Genomic DNA, 21,325 nt, shown 5'->3' with positions numbered 1-21,325 from the left:
AGGAAAGAAATCAAGTGAGATTTTTCAAAGTTCAAAATTGCCAAGTGAAGGTTTATGAATTAGGAGATTCTACAATTCCTTTTGGTATCATACCCATAAGTAAAATTTACTGTTGTATGGTAAAAGAAATATTATTAACCCTTAGATTAAATAATATTATTAACCCTTAGATTAAATATTATCAAATATTTAAAATTTAAACTATTATCTTTAGTAAGAGATACAAGTTGAGGGAATGATATCCAAAAAGAGACCATAGAATTTTCCTCTGAGATTATCCTTTATGATCTTTTTTTTGTATAGCTTCAAACTAGTTTTCGATTGGGAATATCCTATCAAAGCAACCAAAGGACCTTGCTTAACTTTGATGGAAAAAGGGCTAGTGCAATTAGGGTTTGGTGGTTTGGTTCAGTTGAAGTACCATGCTTAAGTTTGATGGAAGAGACACCAGTGCGATTGGGGTCTGGTACGGTTTGGTTTAGTTGTTGTACTTTTTATATTATTTAGTGTGTAATTATATTATGTTATTATATTGAAGGTAAATGTAATGTATATAAATAAAATATTTGCCATATATTTAATATAATATTAAGGTGTTTTTGCATGATAAAAATTATAAAAATTTAAACATGTATAATGAGAACAACTTTGTACTGAGTCCTTGTCCAACTTTGACTTGCCGTAGCCCTGAGGCAGAGGCATCTTCTCCCTGGAGTGGAGTCTGCCTTTCGCTCTTCTTTCCTCCCTCTCCGCTCCAAATTTCACCACCACCTGCCGTGCATGTACATATGATATTGAAAGCCTCCTCGTCTTCTTCGCCCTTTTATTTTTCCTTCTCCTTCTCTTTTCTCTTTCTCTTGAATCTCGGCCACCCACTTGCTGTTTAGTGAAGAGTCTTCAAAGAGAGAGATTTGTTTTTTGTTATTTGTTTATACCCTAAACGTCTCCGAAAATCACGGTGAAAGCCACCGTTCATGGATATCTGATGAGTCAATATGGGTTGACTCGATGGACGGAGTCGGCTCAGCCCGAATCTTCCAAGTCTGAACCAGTTTCTACCGGTTCTACCGTCTCTGGGATACGGCAGACCAGTAGCAGAGCGGAGGCTGAAGTTCTGGTGATGCAGAAGACTAGGCCTAGTCTTTAAACCATGGTTCATCCTCGACTTCTTAAGGCTCTTAAATTTAAAGTCCCCGGAGATGATAAAATTGATAGGTTAAGTGCCCTTCCTGACGACATTCTCCGCGATATTATGTCCTATCTCCCTACAGAAATTGCAGCGGCGACATCCGTCCTATCAACCAGATGGAAAGATCTTTTCATCTCACTTCCTGATATTGATCTCACAGTCTGTAAATGCTGGTATGCTCTGACCGAGGAGGCCCGAGAAAGAGAGGTGTCTAACTTTCTAACTTTCGGATTTAGGTTGATTCTACTACGAAATAAGGTTCCTTTAAGAAAATTTCAACTTTTTGTGTCTCCCTTCGTTGAAAATCTTCGGGTGGCAATTGATTCGTTGCTATCAGCCGCGCTTCTGGCTAAAGTCCAAGAACTGGATATTTGTGTGGAAGGAGATCAAGAGAACAGATTATATCTTCCTAGAATATTCACATCTAAGTCTCTAGTTACCTTGACAATAGAAACGGGTGAGGATTTGATTGCTCCGAGTCGTGTTTGCTTGCCAAATCTTAAGGTCCTGCGCTTTAATTCACTCAAGTCAATAGATGAAGTTTCCTTTGTGCAGCTTATTCAGGGTTGCCCTTCGCTTGAAGAATTATCTTTGAAATGGAGATGTTTGGAAAACGTGGATAGAACTCTTAATGTGTCTGCCCCATTTCTGAAAAAACTGGTATTATCTTGTATGCAAGGCAGGTATTCTCTAGCGGTGGAGTCTAACAATCTCGTATATTTGGACTGCAACGTTTATGGGGAGCTTAAATTTGCAATAAATGCTCCATGCCTAGAGTATTTCAAGTATCAAGGTTATCCTGTGGAAGTAAAATTTGTTCAAGACCTGAGGACCATTATCGATGCCACAATAGCATTTGATGAATTTGAGCTAAAAGAAACTGAAAACATCCTCATGTTGCAGGGTGAGAATGCTTTCGAACTTATCAATGGTTTGCAATGTGTGAAATCACTGAATATTGAGTCGCAGAGTTTGAAGGTATGTTCCACAGATTTCTTTTCCTTTTCCATAAACTTTCTATAATCATCGCTGATTCTTCTTCTCATTTGCCTGTAGACTCTCTATGATGCTGGAAGATTCTTGCCTGATTTGGTAAATTTGACCAGTTTGGCCCTTGATCTTTACTGCGACAGTGAGAGTACCATGTGGTGGAATATGATACCAAGCTTACTAGAAAGTGCCCCTAATCTTGAAGCTCTTAATATCGTTTCTTGCGTGAGTTTTGCGCTTTCTTTCTTTGTGTTAAACATATAGTTCATTGCTGTCTTTTGCAGTCCCTAATGCTTTGCAAATGGATAGGTTTCTGACAATCAATTAACGTGTGAAGAAGAACTTGGGATTTTGCTGCAGAAGGCCTTTCCCTCATGCTACATTCGACAGCTTAAGGAGATAAAAATAAAAATCTCTGGGAATGATCAGGAATTTGGTTTCAAGCTAGTGAAACGTTTTCTGAAGAACGGAAAGTCATTAAAGAAGATTACTCTCTATGGAAGCTTAAAGCACTGGGAATCTAGTCCCAAAGATTACAACAAGATATTGTCATTCACGAAATCTTCAAAAGATTGCAGGATTGTCTTCGATCATTGGATGAATGGAAATGAATAATTAATGAATCTCCTTTTTTGTGCTTCGTTTATTTTTAGCATTGTTTTGGTGCAACTGCAATAATTTGTCGTAGTCATAGCATATTATGTTTTCTTTGCTTTTTTTTTTCTTTGGTTCTTTCTAATTTTCTTGGCGAATATTGAATTAACTATTCTACATCTTTAAGGTTAATGAACTTGCAACTGAAATCAGCTGTTTGGAGCGATAGCTGATGCTTTTGCAGGCGAAATCTTTGCTGTTGTGACATCAATCTCTGATTCTGCTTCACAAATTTTCTTTTCTTTTTCTATTCTTTTTATTTTGGCAATAGAACGACCACTCTAACAAATGAACTTCGTTCAGGACAAAGAAAACGAAGTTAATTGGTAACAGAAGAACCAAAAGAACAAAAACAAAATAAAGAAAGGGAAGAGCTTCTTGTCCCACAATAATATGGAAAAGTTGATTAAGGCGATTAGATAAAATGCAGGAAGGATTTTTGGAGTTCTCTTCTCTGTCAATTTTAGAGTTCAAATATTGGGATTGTCAGTTGGGCTAGGAAGGGCATGTGTCAGGTTTAGAGTTCGAATGTTGGGATAGTTAGTTGGGAAGGATGTGGAGAGAAAACAATTAAGGTTCAAATACTGAGATTGCCAGTTAGGATAGGAAGGGTTTGGGATGAAAATAATTAAGGCCGATTTTTGTCTTTTTTTTTTCTTGTCAATTGTTATCAGCTACTCCTACTCTAACCTATTTCGGAGAGAGGGGGTAGGGGAGTTGATCCAACATGATCATGAGGAACCGATATGGACTGAACCAGTATTGGACCATCCAGGTGCATTACACAGCCGTATGGATCTTAGAGAAGCTACATTAAGTGGCAACTTTGATGGGAAACAAGATTTGAATCATTGACCTCCCACCCCACAAGACATATGGTAGCCAACTACTCTAGAGGTAGTTGATTATTAACGCCGATAACATAACGGATGCAATGCTATTGTTAAAATATGTAATTATGAGTACATGTTTTACTACCTCATACTCTAATTTGTGATTTTCTAACGTAATATAATAAGGGTTTTTCTAACCGTTGCCCTTGGGGTATTCATTAACACATCTAGTAATCATCTAATCTACCACATATATATATACACATACAAACAATTATTATCCTCTCTTACATTTATATACTTTCCCTATTTAATCTTATCTATCATCCCTTGTATTTATTTACTTTCCCTAATTAATCTTATATTTTCAAAAATATAACACTTCAAATATATTTTAATGTACAAGGCACTCGTTGATATAATAATTATCTTGATTTTTAGGAATATATTACTAGGACGCCAACCTATTAAAATTGTGCAACATTGCCTTTAGTCAAAAGTTGTAGGCTTTAGTTGCATTTATGAGTTGGATAAAAGGGATAATTTCATAAATCTCTCCTGAAGTTTTTGACAATTTTACTTGGCTCCTTTAACTTCTATGTACTTCCCCTAGCAGAGAATTGGAATCCATTGCTGATATAATGTGTGGCAAAATGGCTTTTATATCCTTATTGTTTAGTGATATTAACCGAACAATTCCTAATAAATCACTATTAGATTATCTTTGAAGGAAAGCAAAAGAAAATTTTGCAATTGTCTTCAGCAAATTGGTGCAAATTTCTCCTCCAAATCAAAATGGTAAGCTTTTCTAATAATAGTTACTTTACTATTAAAAAAATAAGCGTCCTATATCATTTAATTTTTTATTTTGGCCTTTATATTTAGTTGAACTACTTTGTAGATTTAGCTATTGATTAGTCAAATCATCCAAAGTTTGGTAATTCATCTGCTACATATTTTTAAAATTTGCCTGTAGGCTTTTACTTTTTGTTTGAAAAGTTTTAATTCATTTAATAGTTTGTCAAAACAAATAGTTGCAACAATTACTATAGCGTCTTTGGCACCAAAGTATGTTCTCTCTCCAACAATTATTTTTTTATTCAACCTTTCTTTGATTTATATAAAAGTTTCAAAATAAGGGATTTAAGTGAGATTTCAGAAAATAAGGGGATCCAAGTGAAATTGTTAGAAATCTCAAGGGAAGTTTCTGAAATTATCCCTAAACAAAAGTCATTCATGTGGCTAGAGTAGAGCAAGAACTTTTTACGGCTTTGGAATGTTTTGTTTTAGAAATTATTGGCAACAGACAAATTTCCAAAATTCCGTTTTCACTACATGATTGTCGGAGGCTTTGGCTGGTGAATCAACTCTTGAATCGTTTCATGGTTTTCACTAGATTTTTAAGTGATTATGCATTTTATGAAATGTAGAAAATTGTAGCTGAATACCTGATCACTACTAATATACTGTTCATCTTGGCAGCTGCAGCTCAAAAAATCTATGTTAACTATCAAAGCTACATTGGAAAAATTCTCTGCAATGTCAGGCCTCAACCCAAATTTGGCAAAGTCTGAACTTTTCATGTTTGGTGGTAATGTTGATCTTTTAATGTTGAACTGGGTACGGTATTTAGTTCACTTATTGGGATGCCACTTGGATGCTAGCCTGTAAAATACCTTGGTATTCCGTTGGTGTCTACAAAGCTCACATCTATGGATTGCCAACCTATTCTAGACAAAATGTTGAGAAGGATCAAAAGCTGGTCAGCTAGGAAACTATCATATGGGGGGTGCTTGATTCTGATTAAATCAGTCCTAAACAGTTTTGTTGTGTATTGGGGTAGCATATTAATTATTCCTAAGATGCTTATTAAGAAAGTGGAAAGTGATTTGAATGCTTTTTTGTGGTCAGGTGTTGAGATGAAGTCAGCAAACACCAAGGTTAGTTGGTGTGAAGTGTGTAAACCAATGAAGGAAGGTGGTTTGGGGTTACAAAACTTGAAATTGTGGAATAAGGCTCTATCAATTAGACATATATGGGATATATACCATAAGAAGGACACTTTGTGGATTCAATGGATCCATTTTACTTGCTAAAAAATGAGAGTTTTTGGGCAATCCAATCAAAGACTAACTGTTCTTGGTGGTGGATGAAGCTGTTGAAGTTGAGGTTAGTAGTGAGAGGCTACATCAAGAAGGTCACTGGCAATGACAAACAGACATTTATCTGGCATGATAGATGGCATCCTATAGGAATTCTTAAATATCTTTATTCTCCTCAATTACTGAAGCTGCTTGGAGTTTCAGAAAATGCTAAGGTCTCTGCTATAATCAAAGAAGCGAATTGGAATTGGACAATGGGTAAATGTTAGAGAGGTAAATTGATATAGTTGATAGATGCCAGCCCTTCTTATTTTCTTCCTCTTCTAGAGACTAATGATTATGCTGTTTGGACATGTGTTGTTCATGGTGTCTATTCAGCCAAATCTGCTTTAAACTATTTTCATCTCCTAGGATTAAAGTGCCTAGGCACTTACTGGTATGGGGTAAGAGACACTATCTCAGGCATTCTTTTATATTATGGCTTGCTTGTAGGCAGATATTAAACACGAAAGAGAGACTATGTTCTTGGGGATTGAATGCTAATCCTATATGTGAGTTGTGTTCAACATATGGCGAAACTTTGGGCCACCTAATTTTCTAGTGTCCATATTCCAACTATGTGTGGGAACATATGCAACAAAAGTGTTTGGTGTATAGCCATGCTCTTGAATGGGATAGAGAATTGCAATGGATGATCATGCATTGCTCTCAGCAAAACTTTGTTTCTCAAGTAAGAAGGATCACGTTTGTAGCTACTATGTATCACTTGTGATGAGCAAGAATCAGCAGGTGTTTAAGAAAATATTGCATTCTCTTGGGTATATAGTTCATATGATTCTTAAGGATATTCGAGGCCTAGTGATATGATGGAAAAAGGTGGATAGAAAGTAGGAAAATTTATAGCTATGCACTGAACTTGATATTCCTTTGCTTCATTGATGACATTGTAGTATAGATTAAATGTTTCTTTTCTTGATTTGATGTATTTGACTAAGGGACAATTCCTTCTATAGTGTACATTCTTCTTTGGATCAATAAAAGATTAGGAATTTACACAAAAAAAAAGAAGATATACATAGGGAGTTTTGTTGCCATTCTTGGTATCCTAGCTTCAGATAAAAGTAATAGAGCTTCAATATAATTCTAAAATTGTTCTAAAATTTAAGTGTAAGTTTGATTTGAATAAGTGTTTGAGATTCAATTATAAAAGTTCTTGATTGAGAGTGTCGTCTTGAGTGTGCCACTATACTTGTTTCTTTGAGTTTTCACCTAAATAGTGACGAATTTAAATTGATTGGTCTAAATGACATCCAACCTACTATATAAATGTACACTAATAATATTTATTGTCCCTCATATTTATACACTTTCTCTAATTACAATTATTACCTTCCATTATATTTATATACTTTTCCCTATTAATTTTACCTTTCAAAAAATTTTAACACCTAAAATATATTTTAAGGAGTTGACAGTGAACACCTATTAGATAGACCCATATCTTGTCATATATTATTATTATTTATTACTAATCAAATTTTGAAAACAAAAATTTAAAACAACGAAGGAACATGCAGACCCAAATTATAGGAGAAAAACTAAAATATAGTCAATTAGTGATATGAAAAAGTGTAAATAAGAAGTAAAGTTTTCAATGCAATAAAAGACATAGGAAGGCACATGTTTTATTAAAGGAAGGATAGAATTTATGAATGTTGAAATCTAAGAGTGAGTTTGATAAAACTGAAGTCTGAAATTTGAAATTTGAAATCTGATTCCATTAAGTTATTGACTTGATAAGTATTAAATCTAATACATTTGAGTGTATATCACATTGATAAGTGAATAGCTTATTATTTAATTTTGAGAGCAAGTTTTATCTAGGAAATACGGTACCACTTAATTAATTCAGATGTTTAATTTTTTGTTATCAAATGGTTTGAATATGTTAATATCTGAATCCATTAAATTTAAGTGCTAAACTGAATTATCAAACAAGACCTAAGTCCAATTGGGAACCACAACTCTCCTAGCTAGATCACACCGGCTTATGATTATTTTCCAGGTTTTCTTTTTAAGCAAAATTCCACTTTAGACCCTTAAACCATAAAGACACTCTCATTTTGGTCTTCCAAATTTTTTTATTTTGTACACTTTATATCTTAAAATATGCAATTCATCCAATAGAATAATCAAAACTAATGAAATTGTAGGTAAGTGATGTCAAAAGTTAAGGAGTAAAGTGTGATAAATTTCAGACTTCAAAGAATAAAGTGTCCAAAATTGAAATTTAAGGACAAAATTGGGATGGATTTGATATTTTAGGAGGTAAAATATCCAAAATTAAAGTTCAAGAGCTAAAGTGACTTAAAGGGCAAAAGGGTCATTCCAAATTGAAACTTACCCTTTTGTTATTTTATAACTAGATACTTACAAATGCAAAAAGTGTACAGGCTACAAAGACTTACCATAACTTTAACGTTCGGGAAAAACGTAAATGTCAAAATATTACACAGATGCATATGGCAAAAAATAATTCCAATTGAACAATACTCCATCAAATTAATTACTTCGAAAGCATATAAATTCACCTAATCATGAGCTCCAATACATACCAACAACCTCTGAATCAATTATGGATTGGCAGTTTTCTTCTGTGAAGGTAATGAAGGGATTGTGTTGTTTTATTGTATTTTCCATGATGGTTATATCTGATGCCTCAAGCAAGAAGATTCCGATCAAGGAAGCCTTAAGCCGCTCAAACAAGATCCCTCTCAAGTCCATCAAGGTTTCCCCACTTTTGTAGAGACAGTACATGCATCCTTTCCTCACTCATGCTTGTGTACATATATCTTAGTGCTTATGCTTCTGTATTTTGCTTTTGTTCTTGTTTTTGTTTTTCTTTAGGATTTATACTCACTTTCTGATTATTCTCTTCTTTTTTCGTCGGTTGCTTTTTCTTTTAATCGACTAATCTCTTGTTTAATTTGTTGAAAAGTTAATTATGGTTTCCATGTTTACTATACCGATACATGGTTGCCTCAAATGACAGAGTCCAGATGGTGATATTATTGATTGTATTCATATTTACTACCAACCGGCATTTGATCATCCTTTACTCAAAAACCATACCATTCTGCTAAATCTTTCATTCGCACACAAATATTCAAATAAGTTTGCAATATAGTGCAATTACAAAGTAAAATCTTATATATTTTACCCAATGAGATTGGGCCAATAGATAGGAAAAGGTTTCTAGAGTTCTTTCTGCTGTTAAATTCAGGTTCAAATCTTGAAATTGACAGTTAGGAGGAGAAAGGTTGTGAGGAGGGGTGGGAGGCAATAATAATAATAATAATAATAAATCCAATGTCTTTTGATATTGTAGACCAAGCCTGGTTATCATTCAAGAAAAGAACTATTTAGTGAGAATGGTATATTCAATTTTGAAGCCCATAGCCACGACGATACAGTCACTCAGTTATGGCAGTTGAATGGGAGGTGCCCTGCGGGAACAATTACTATCAGAAGACACCGAAACACACGAAACATCAAGAGATATGCAAAGGAGAAACACCAGAGTGTTGCCCAGCTTTCTTCAGTTGATTTCAAGCTTGTGACCAATTCTAATCTTGAGGTACCACAAGGAGTTGATCGGAATTAAATGTTTGTACCTTTCTTGAATTGTTAAGTTTCGATAGACATAGTAGGCCAAATGATCAAAATATTTCTCCAAGTATTTTAGTAGGGTTTTTCTATTTTGTGCTCTTAGGACACATGATAAGAGTTGGATCCAAGTGTTAGTTGTTCAGAGAAAAATTTAAAATTTTTTCGTTTAAGTTTCCTAAATTTATGGGTAGATGATAATGTTTAAAATTTGAAGTGAGTTACGGATAGATGCTAATGTTTAAAATTTGAAGTGGATCCATCTCTTATATTTTGTATGATTATCCTGTCGCTTAAGGGCGCAGAATAGAAAATTTCTAGTAATAAAACTAATATCTTTATATACTGACAATAAATCTTATACACATTGACAGTTTATATACTATTACGGTTGGATGTACGATATAGATGTAAAATTTGGGTTTCAAATTCAAATTTAGATTATGTGTCATGCATCCAATGATAAAAGTGTATACACTGTCAGTGTATAGAATATTAATCCTAACTTTATAGAAACTTTGTATTGATATTAGTTCTGATGATTGGACGCTAATTAAGAAGGTCTTGAACTTTATCTGACAATTTTTTCATATTAGTTGATTTTCCCATTTTTATTTGTTTAAGCGTGCATTTGCTTATGTACAAAGTGGCAAGTACTGGGAGCAAAGGCAAAAATAAACGTCTGGAAACCCCAAATTCAGAACCATGAGTTTAGCTCGTCTCAGATTGCAATTCTTGGTGGTCCTAATTCAAATCTCAGTGCCATCGAAGCTGGTTGGATGGTACTTCATCTGTATAATCTTTTATAGAGTACTCATTTTGCTGTTTCATTATATAAATATGCAGGCATTGTCTCATGCTTTATAACATGTATTTGTCTCAATTACTAAAATTATAGGTATTCCCAGATTTATTTGGAGATAACAACCCAAGACTCTTCACTTATTGGACGACTGAAGTCAGTAAATTTAATCTAAATGTATTATGAATTTTGTACTGAATGGTGGCGATTTCAACAGAAAGATGGCTACCAATTCACTGGGTGCTACAACTTGCTTTGCTCTGGTTTTGTTCAGATCAGCAAAAAGTTAGTATTGGGAGCCTCCATTTTTCTACCTATCATGGTCCACAATTCGATATCACCTTATACATTTGGAAGGCAATGGAACTCAAAATGGATGCCTAATAAACATAGTTTAGTAGTTAAAATGTTTAAGAACACTCTTTTTCTGACATCTTAATCCTTCAATTTTATTGCTTCTTCCCTATACCTTTTTTTTTTCTCTCTGAAACATACTTTATAACACATAATAGCTGTAGAAATCGATTAATGAAATTCTTTTTTGAGTTTTTTCTAATTGTATGTCTGGTGGTCACTTGTTTGTACACTTAAATCATAGTTAATGTTAAAAATTAATTTATCTAGAACTTTTTAAATTCAGCATGTTTGATAACAAAAATGCCTTACCACTTAATAAACTAAGCACCGCTTAATTCGTGCACAAAATTGCAAGTGAAAAATTTTAACTAAATTTTCTGAATTGATAGCACATATTATACCTTTCACACATATAACACACTTTTGTACAGGCTCCAATACAAAATATACATTTGCTCTCTTTTTGTTTGACATGCACACACACAGCACACACAAAAATATATACGCTTAAGAACTACATGTCTGTTGTTTTATTATTTTCTCTTTCTCTCTCACACACACACTTTTATTTCTCGCCAAATACACAAAAAAGGAATTCTTTTTAAAGTAAAAAATATAATACTTGTGCGATATTTTAATTCAGCGCTATATTTCAATTAGTTTTCAAATAGATATAAGGGTAAACAACAAAAAAGCCCCCTGTGGTTAAGCAATCATACATAAAAACCCCCTGTGGTTTCATATCATACCAGTCGATACCCCGTGGTTTGAATTAACCTGAAAAGTGGACGGAAATCGTCAAATATTCGGCAATTTAACAAATTTACATGCAAGCTTTGAAACCCGCTTGCGGGTTTCAGGCTATTTAACAAATTACTTAAAAAAAATATATATTTACATGCAAGCTGCGTTGAGTTGCACATGCCCATCGGAGGGCCCTAGGATGCCCAGCAAACCTCCCCTCTCATCCTCACCCTTCAGGTAAGGGTTTGAGAGTATGTGTTTGATATAAATAGAACAGAAACACAGCTTTTAGTCATTTTACATAAGGGGGAAACCCGCAAGCGGGTTTCAGGCAGGCTATTTAACAAATTACTTAAAAAATTTTAAAAAAAAAAAATTTTACATGCAAGCTGCGTTGAGTTGCACATGCCCATCGGAGGGCCCTAGGATGCCCAACAAACCTCCCCTCTCATCCTCACCCTTCAGGTGAGGGTTTGAGAGTATGTGTTTGATATAAATAGAACAGAAACGCAGCTTTTAGTCATTTTACATAAGGGGGAAACCCGCAAGCGGGTTTCAGGCTATTTAACAAATTACTTAAAAAAAAAAAATTTCACTTATATCAAAAGGGTATTTTCGTCTATTCACTCAACTCCGTCTGTTTTGCCGATTTCCGTCCACTTTTCAGATTAATTCAAACCACGGGGTATCGACTGGTATGATATGAAACCACAGGGGGCTTTTATGTATGATTGCTTAACCACAGGGGGCTTTTTTGTTGTTTACCCTAGATATAATTATATCAATTCAGCAACTTAATACTTTCAGCTCTTAATTTTCAGATTTCAAACTTCAGTTTTATGAGGTGAGACAATTTGGTATGTGAATACACACACCAATAATTACTGCCCATCTTTGCATTTATAAACTTATGTAATTTAACTTTACTTTTCTAAAAAAAAAAAAAATTACACTTGAGCTCCATCTTAACAAATTCGCACCAAAACACGTTAGACGGATCCTTCTTTTTTCACTTGAATTCAAAAAATTTATCTCATGAAAGTTTTCTTTAGGACCCGAAAAAAGATGCATGGTGGCTACAATATGGAAACAACACTACACTTGGATACCGGCCTGCTTCAATATTTACGGACCTGGCTGACAGTGTTTCAGTGATCGGATGGGGTTAGGGATGGCAATGGGGGCGGGTGCCCGCGGGGGGCTCTCGGGCGGGGGTTGGGGCGGGGGGTGGGGCGGGGGCGGGGGGGAATTTTTTCCCCCCGCTTAGAAACGGGGCGGGGGAGTATGCCCCCGCCCCGCCACCCGCAAAACAAAAAATATATATATATAAATATATATATAATTATATATAATATGTAAGTTAATTAGTTATAAACTTATGATAATGATATTATTAGTTAGATGTATTATATAATGTATATTAGTTTATGTAATATAATTGATACATGTCTACTAATATTATGAATAATTATACATGTCTACTAATAGAATTTATTAATTAGTTATACTAAATTTACTAATACATTTATACTAAATTTCTAATTACACTTAATAGAATAACACTTTTTTCTCAAAAAAAAGCACAAACACAATAATGAATTAGTGATTGCATTTGTACTAAAAGTGAAAACTTGACTATTTTAGTTATATTTATTTCATCATATTTGATTGTATTCAAATAACTTATGTTTGATTGTTTTTATGAGTTTCAATTGTAAAATTACAATGAATAATAATTTGGTGATGTGTTGATATTTTAGTACTTGATTATTTATTAAAATTTAATATAATAAAATTTTATTAACCCCGCGGGGGCACCCGCGGGGGAAGCGGGGCAAGGCGGGGCGGGGGCGGGGCGGGGCGGGGGGAGCAGGAGGCGGGGGACGGGGGGAACTAATAGGCAACGGGGCGGGGGACGGGGGAGGGGTCCCCCGCCCCAACCCCGCCCCGTTGCCATCCCTAGATGGGGTGGAGAGGTGGTAAACTCCGCATCAAATGAGCAACATACTACAACTCAAATGGGTAGTAGCCATTTTCCGGAAGAAAAGTTTGGAGGATCAAGTTATTTCAAGAATCTTCAAGTGGTAGATGAATCAAACAATTTGGGTCCTACAGGAGAGCTCAACATTACCGTTGACTAGGGTTGCAAACAAGTCGAGTCGAGTCGAATTTTTGCCTAATCGAGTTGAGTCTTGACTTAATTTTATTGAATTTGAATTCAATCTCGAACTCGACGAGTTGACAATTTAAAGGTCGTCCTCGAAAAAATAAAAAAATAATTATTTTATTTTTGAAAAAATAAATAAAATAATATTTTTTCTTAATAAATAATAAAATATTAAGGATATATATGTAATTTTACTATTAAAATAAATAAATATATATATATATATATATATATATACTCGAACTCGCGAGTCGAGCTTAATATTTTGAGCTCGAGTTTAACTCGAACTAGGTCGAACTCAAGTCGAACTTGAATCGAGCCGCTCGCAAGCGGTTCGGTTCGTTTGCAACCCTACCATTGACAAGCCAAATTGCTACAATATAATACTTGGAAAGCATGATAATGACTGGGGAGAGTTCTTTTACCATGCAGGACCAGGGAAAAATGATAATTGTAGATGATGCTTAGGCACAAATGAATGATGCATTGGCTCGGTACATTACATAATAAAATTTGAATAAAGGGGCTCACGAATTAGAAAATATGTGGTCGTGAGTCAATCAAGCATCTTAATACTCAATAGGAAGTTAACAAATCAGAGCAAAGGAATTTGGCGTTCTTTTCCTTAAGGCCTTTCTAGGATGCTTCATTCGACATCTAGGAGATAGATATACAAATGAGCTAGAATATGAATTCAAGCAAATGGATAGACCTGTCAATTGAATTACGTGAGTTGATTTTTAACATGTTCAAACTCACCTCATATAAACTACCATTCTTTTGAGCCCAAATTCAATTCAATTAAATTCACAAGTTTGTAACTGATGCTCAACTCCCAAAAAAAGTGAGGTAATGGTTCTAATTTTGGTAAACCCAAACTCACGTGATATATCTTTCGTGTTAACAAAATCTATTTAGACGAAACTACCAGCAAACCCATAAACATTCTATAATATCTAAGTAAGGTTGCAACATGAAAAACAAATGTTTGAATTTCTTGATGAAAAATATTATAATTTATTATAACATCCATAAACTTATTGACTAGAGATTAAAAAAATAATTTACCATAAAAATAGTCATCTAAAATACAATCAGTTTAGTACTTTAGCAGTGGCTACTAAAAAAAAATAAACAATGCATTGTATATATGTGTGTGTATTAGTCGGACTGAGTTTAGTATGGCCTAAACTCAGCTCATATCCAAATCGGGTAAAATATATTAATCCAAACTCAAATCATCTCGTATTTTATAAGATTCAGCCCAATAAATTTAAGCATGAGTAGACTGAGTTCGGGACAACACTACCCAATTGATAGGCTTACTAATGAAATACGGTTGAAGATTGGAAATTTTTTTTCAAAGAAGACAACTCTTCGTAGATATATAAAGGCTTGGTAGTCTTGGCAGAAGATGTATCAAGCCTGCAGGATTGTGTTGAAAGCTTTTTAAAAATGGGATTCAAAATTCGGGAAATTCTGGTTTGAAAAGTTCAAAATCTTTGTCTTCTGTGCTTCATTTTATTTTGATAGTGCTTTTCTTGGTAAAGATCAGATTAATATTTTAACACTTGAGGTGAATTAACTTGCAACTGAAATGATTTATTTGGTGCTATAACGATGCTTTCCCAAGTGATCATTTTTTGTTTAGTTAATTATTACAGGCCTGATGATTGTATTTTAGGATTTTTTTTTTTTTTTGTAGTTTGTTATACATGGATTTAATAGTTCTGTTTGCAGTGGTTATAATAGATTTAAAGTTTAGGTTTTACATATAGGGGGAGAATTTCGCAACGGATCTTCTATCCCACACCCTGTGCTACTCTCTATCCCACTTTTTGTTATATTACTATTTTTCCTGCATAAACATCACGTTTTAGTTCTTTTTTGTTTCCTTAAAATCCAATAACTATTAGTTGAGTAATACACAAAATTTAACAAACTCAAAAAACCAAAATGCATAAAAAAAGTGGGACAGAGAGTGACACAGGATGTGGGACAGAAGATCCGTTACGGGAGAATTTCCATTTTAATTCCTGAAATTGAGGAGTCATGACATTTACCTCGTATAAGTAAGAGAGAGATATGTCTTCTTCTTTCTTTTATTTTGTCTGGTAATTGCATAGGTGAATGAGGAAGAACCAGGAAAATTTTAGATACACAGGAAAGTACTTTTTTTTTAACTAATATTACGATCATTATATGAATTGTTGGTTTTCTAGCATAAGAGAAAAATACTTTTAGATCTCCAAGTAAATTGTTAAAAAGCTATGAAGATGAGAATATGACCTATGAATCTCTTATATTTCTATTTGTTCTTCAATTTTTTTAGTGCTGAAGTTCATTTTCCAGATTGTATAGTCTTTCGTCAGAAAAATAATCACATATCCGCTCATGGATTTTAGTGAATTAAAAACAAATTTAATCACACATCATTCCACTTGGTTTTTTTTTTCTTTGGGTTGAAAGAGAAAATCATGCTTGGCAACAGATGACCAATCTAAGACTAACACAAAAACACCTGCTCAAATTTCAACATATGCTACGTCCTTAAAACTCGTGAAAACATGGCAACAGGCGAACATATGACCAATCTAAAACAAACACAAAACACCAACAAAAAACTTCAAATTTTGATTGGACTTTAATAGTTTAATTCTTGCAATGTCTTCGCCGGTTTAACTCTTGCAATCTGGATGGTAGGGATAGGACTCAAAATTGGTTTACACTGTCATCTTCAACATCACACATACTAAGGTCATCCAATTTGATGAATTCACCTAACAGAAAACCATGGCTCCATTTGACAAGTGAATTTTTTGAATGTTTGTTTAAAACTTTACTGTAACTTATTGTAGAAGTTTTAAAAAAAATTTTAAAGTGTGTTTTTTTTTTTAATATTTTGAAGTGTATAGTTTAAAAATTTTGAAAAGTTTTTCGAGATTACAGTAGCTAAAGTTTTTAAAAAACTTGTAGTAGCCAAACTTGACAAAAAACTTATCTTCCAAACTATGGATTTTCAGAATTAACTAAAACTCCTCTGGCAAAATGGACGAATTCTCCCTTGACCACTACCCCATTGGCTAGAGGTGTAACTGCACCAGCACCAGTTTCTCCACTTTTGAGGATGATGACATCGCCTTCCAACTTCTACAAAACGAATGGTGATTAACAAAGCAATATTGGATTAGATTCTTCACCCGAGATGGGCTTCTCGACAGATCCTCTTCGTTAACTTTGTAACTGAAATCAGGCGAGGGAGTGACTTTCTTAGTGGAGCTTTTGATGTTTGCATCATCAGAATCTAGTGAGGAACGAACTCTCTTGATAGAGTTTTTGATACTTGCAATATAAAGCATTCTTGACTTTATTCTTCTCATGGTATCTTTGTCGATGGAGTTCTTGGTACTGCTGAATTTGTTGATGGAAAAGACGTTACCCTACTTGGGGTTGAACTAGAGAAAGATGTCGCTCTCTAGCAGAGCTTTCAATGAGTCAAATTAAGTTGAATATTTGGTGTTTAGACTTTATTCATATATTATATGAACCGTGTTCAAGTTCAATAATTTATTAAACAAATTATAAGTGTTATTAAAATTCAATTTGACAACTTATCAACATGCAACTCACAATAGCGACCCACATCAACCAATCAAAAAGACTTGCTTGGGAACTTGGTTTAATTGTTCACAATGCAATACAGACTAAGATTTATATTAGCGATCTTCTAATACTGCAACACCTCCTTATTAACTGTCTACACCTACCAAAAACAAGCGTTTACCACTCATTTGGAACATCATGAAGCTGGTTGGATGGTACTTCATCTCTGTAATCTTTTATATGGTGCTCATTATTCTCACACTTTACGGTCTACTTATTTCAATTGTTAAAATAAAAGATGTTCCCAGATTTATATGGAGATTACAGAACAAGATTCTTCATCTACTGGACTGTAAGTCATCACATATGATCTGAATTCTATTACGGACTTGTACTAAAATTTGGAAATTGTGACAGAGAGGTGGCTATCGATCCACTGGGTTCTACAACTTGAACTGTCCTGGCTTTGTTCATACCAACAAAAACATAGCGTTGGGAACCACCATTGAGCTGATTGCTACCTATCATGGTCCGCAATATGAATCACCGTTTTTTATTTGGAAGGTAATGAGAACCCACATGGTGAGAAATTAACATAGGCCAGTGGTTAAAAGTGTTTATCATCTTGGAACCAGACTCTTTGTTCTCATGATACTCATTCTGTCCCTTTATTTATTTGTTTTATTGGCCTTAATTTCCAGCCCCTTCCTTTCAAAAACATATCTTATGTTATATAGTAGCTATAGAAGTTGATTGTAGTGAACCTATTCAATTTTTTAAATTGTTATTCTACTCAGATTCGATCAAAATTTAGCCAGTTGGTGAAAATTAGTTAAGACACAATAAAAGATATGTGGTGGCTACAATATGGAAACATCACTTTAATTGGTTACTGGCCTGCCTCCATGTTTACACACCTGGCTGACAGCGCTTCAATGATCCGATGGGGAGGAGAGGTGGTAAACAATGTCATAATTGGCCAACACACTGCAGCTGAGATGGGCTGTGGCCATTTTCCAGAAAAAAAGTTCGAACGGTCAAGTCATTTCAAGAATCTTCAAGTAGTCGATGAATCAAATAATTCGATACTCCCTGGATAAACACTGCCATAAATGGCACTTTAAAACTTTTTTTAAATTTTTTTTTCTTTTTTAACCAAAAAAAATCTTAGATTACCAAAGCTTCGAAGTCACAAATTGGATACCATTACAAACATGAACATGACAAGTCTAATGAAATTGAAGAACCATACAAGCTAGTGGAATCGCAGGCTGGCTGTAACTTGTAAGATGAACTTTGGGTGGGTAACAAGGCCATAGTTATCAAGGTTTACAAGCAATCAACATAAACAATTAACACCTAGCAATGCATCACTATTCCTGCACACGGTTTTCAGTAATTCTTATAAACAGATGTGATTGCTAATGCTCTTTTAGGTGAGTGCAGGTTAATATGTCACTAGATCTTGTCCAAGTTAGTGTCTTTGTGATAAATATCTTGCAGCTGCTTTTCTGTACAACCATAATAGATTCCTATGGACAAAGCATGATTAATTTTGAACAAGTGAATACATAATGTAAGACATTTGAAATTTATTGAGAATAAAGATGAAAAGTTAAGAATTATAAAGGAACTTGCACTCCCAAAGTTAAGACTGAAAAAACATAAATCCAAAGGGAAATATTGAACGTAATTAAGGACATAGCGTTCATATCTAATCTATCTATTCGAGTCAAATTTAAAAAATACAATTAGAAGCACAACTATTCTCGTTACATCTGCTTGGGGTCTTGCGTTATAGACGGGGCTGGAATGGTTGCAGAAGCAACCGTTCCTGAGGGTTATGTGTATTTTGCACATGGTATAACTCTATTTGCACACAATATAACTTACTTTTAATAACACGTAACTTTAAAACAAAATTTTGTGGGTCCCACACATATTGTTAAAAATGAAGTACAAGATGAAATCTAGACCTTACAAATTTTTTTTGGCCAAATCTTGGCCGTAAACTGCCTGCTACCTGCAACCGTCCGTGCCCCTCATCCCTTGTGTTACACATTTTCCTGATATACACCCTGTTACATAATTTGTTAAATTGACAAATACCTCAAAATATATTGACTAAAAGAGATGTTTTAAAACCTGGATTTTTATTCATTATTATATGAAATATGTGTCAATTTGATAGGTGGTGTAACAATAGTGTAATAGAAAAAGTAGAAGTAGAAGATCCTTTTGGTCATAATTTTTTGAGTTTATCTAACGGGTGTATAATAGGAACTTGTTAACATATCTAAAATTCTCTCAATCTACCATATATACACATATATTATAATTTATTCTCTCTTACATTTATATATTTTTCTTATGTAATCTTACCTACTCTCCTTTGTATTTATTTATTTTTTCTAATTAATCTTACATTTTAAAAAATATAACACCTAAAATATGTCTTAATAGATGTCCATTGGGCACCTGTGCCCTTTTTTTTACAACTTTTTCGAGGTAAGGCTATTAAAACTTACCATATAACGTCTGCAATGGCCATTTTCGTCGAGAAAAGCTTGGCGGATCAAGTATATTAGGGTTCTTCAAGCAATTGATGAATCAAACAATTTGGTGATTCCTGAAGATATCATCACTCGTGTTGACAATGCAAATTGCTATGATGTAGAATATGGACCGTCTGCTCATCTAGGAGATACTCCCTCCCTTTTTTTTATAACTGACGTTTAAGAAATTTGTTCTTAATTACTTTTATCTGTCGTTTTACTATCCCCATGCAGCATTAATTATTTTTTCACAATTTTACCCTTTTATCTCTCTTTTCCAATACAGGGTTCTTAATTACTACTCCTAATAAAACAGCACCATTTAGTACTCTAGTGAGAGAAAACATGGGTGAATTGGACAATTAATGAGGGTACAAAAGGAAAGTAGTGTATAGATTTAAACAATGAAAAACTTTTCTTAATTGGTGTGCAAAACCTTAAACGTCAGTTATAAAAAAAGGGAGGGAGTATGTTATTCTACGGAGGGCCAGGGAAAAATGATAATTGTCCATGATGTTTTTTCTCTGTAACCCGTGTAACCCTTTTTATAATTTCAAATGCTTTGCACAGTCAGTTCATCCTAAAAAAAAAAAGGTCAATTCGTCGTTCAAATTATTAAAGTGTCAAAATGACAGAATTTCTATTCCATGACAGTCCATACTTTTAAGATTCAAATCGTTAAATGATGAAATGACATATAAACCTTTCCAACCCGTCTTCAGCAAAGCACCATTTCTGTTGCTGCACCTAGCTATTATTCTTGTTTTCTGTATGATGGTTGCCGAAGACAAGGTCAAGAAAGAAGAGACAGCTTTACATTCACAGGTTGATTTCAAAAAATAAAAATCAGAAAATGTACCAGCAGCTCATCAATGGGCTATGAATGGTGAAGGAAGCGGAGGAGAAAATCGGATTGGGAATGGTGGTGAGGAGGGCAAGGCGGAAGAAGAGCCATAATGGAATAGAGAGGAGTGGGTGATGGTCCTGGGCTCGGATAAATTATGGAGGGGAACTAGTAGCTGGTGGTGGTGGTGGTTGTGGTCGGTGCGAAGGTGGTTGAACTTGAGGGAGGATGCAAGAGAAGCGGTTGGAGGTGGTGATGGTGGTTGAGGAAGGAAGACCAAAAGTTAAGAAGATCTCTTGGGGAAGAAGGTAGTTTACCATAACTGTAATTGACCCATGATACTTTTGAAAAAAAAAATATTAGTTTCACTTAAGAAATGAAAAAGAAAAGAAATATTAAATTATGAATTTGCCCACTATTTAATTTTAGTTTGACAGAAAAGTCGTCGACAATTTAATCCAAACGATTAAAAGACACATAGTTTTAAAAATCATAGTAAAGTTATGTGAAAGAACACTAGATCAAAAGAGGTATACATGCAATTTATCATTTTTTATTCTTGTCAATTATTGTAGACATGACAGGTAAAATTTGTTGCACAAGGCATGTCAAAATCTTCTAAGATTCATTAATTGTATAATTGACAAATTTAAAAGTTATTAAGAACCATTTTCTTGTCATGATTTGAACCAATCAAACCTAATTAAAGCAAACAAGAATCCAACTGTTGCTCTGCACATTCACTTAATACCAATTCAATTAGCCATATGCACTCTGTTCTCTGGATAAAGAAAATTGTGAGATCTTTGCCAAAGGAAG

General features: G+C 34.2%; 1 protein-coding gene and 1 pseudogene across 1 annotated transcript; both read left to right on the top strand.

Annotated features, from left to right (window-relative positions):
* The first annotated feature begins 1,150 nt into the window (after positions 1-1,150).
* On the top strand, positions 1,151-2,794 carry LOC113765723 (F-box protein At4g22280-like). The gene is made up of 3 exons (XM_027309970.1): positions 1,151-2,167; positions 2,246-2,404; positions 2,489-2,794. The coding sequence occupies exons 1-3, from the start codon at positions 1,151-1,153 to the stop codon at positions 2,792-2,794; spliced, it is 1,482 nt and encodes a 493-aa protein (XP_027165771.1).
* Positions 2,795-5,740: 2,946 nt separating this feature from the next.
* On the top strand, positions 5,741-13,478 carry LOC113765712 (annotated as a pseudogene).
* Positions 13,479-21,325: the final 7,847 nt, after the last annotated feature.

Source organism: Coffea eugenioides, chromosome 1 (assembly GCF_003713205.1).
Source record: "Coffea eugenioides isolate CCC68of chromosome 1, Ceug_1.0, whole genome shotgun sequence".
NCBI classification, from domain to species: domain Eukaryota; kingdom Viridiplantae; phylum Streptophyta; class Magnoliopsida; order Gentianales; family Rubiaceae; genus Coffea; species Coffea eugenioides.
This window is presented reverse-complemented; position numbering and strand designations above follow the sequence as displayed.

Excerpts from the sequence above, each read along its gene's own strand:
- LOC113765723 (XM_027309970.1), top strand. The coding sequence starts at position 1,151 with ATGGTTCATCCTCGACTTCTTAAGGCTCTTAAATTTAAAGTCCCCGGA. Across the intron at positions 2,168-2,245 it reads TTGAGTCGCAGAGTTTGAAG|ACTCTCTATGATGCTGGAAG; the intron begins GTATGTTCCACA and ends ATTTGCCTGTAG. Across the intron at positions 2,405-2,488 it reads CTCTTAATATCGTTTCTTGC|GTTTCTGACAATCAATTAAC; the intron begins GTGAGTTTTGCG and ends GCAAATGGATAG.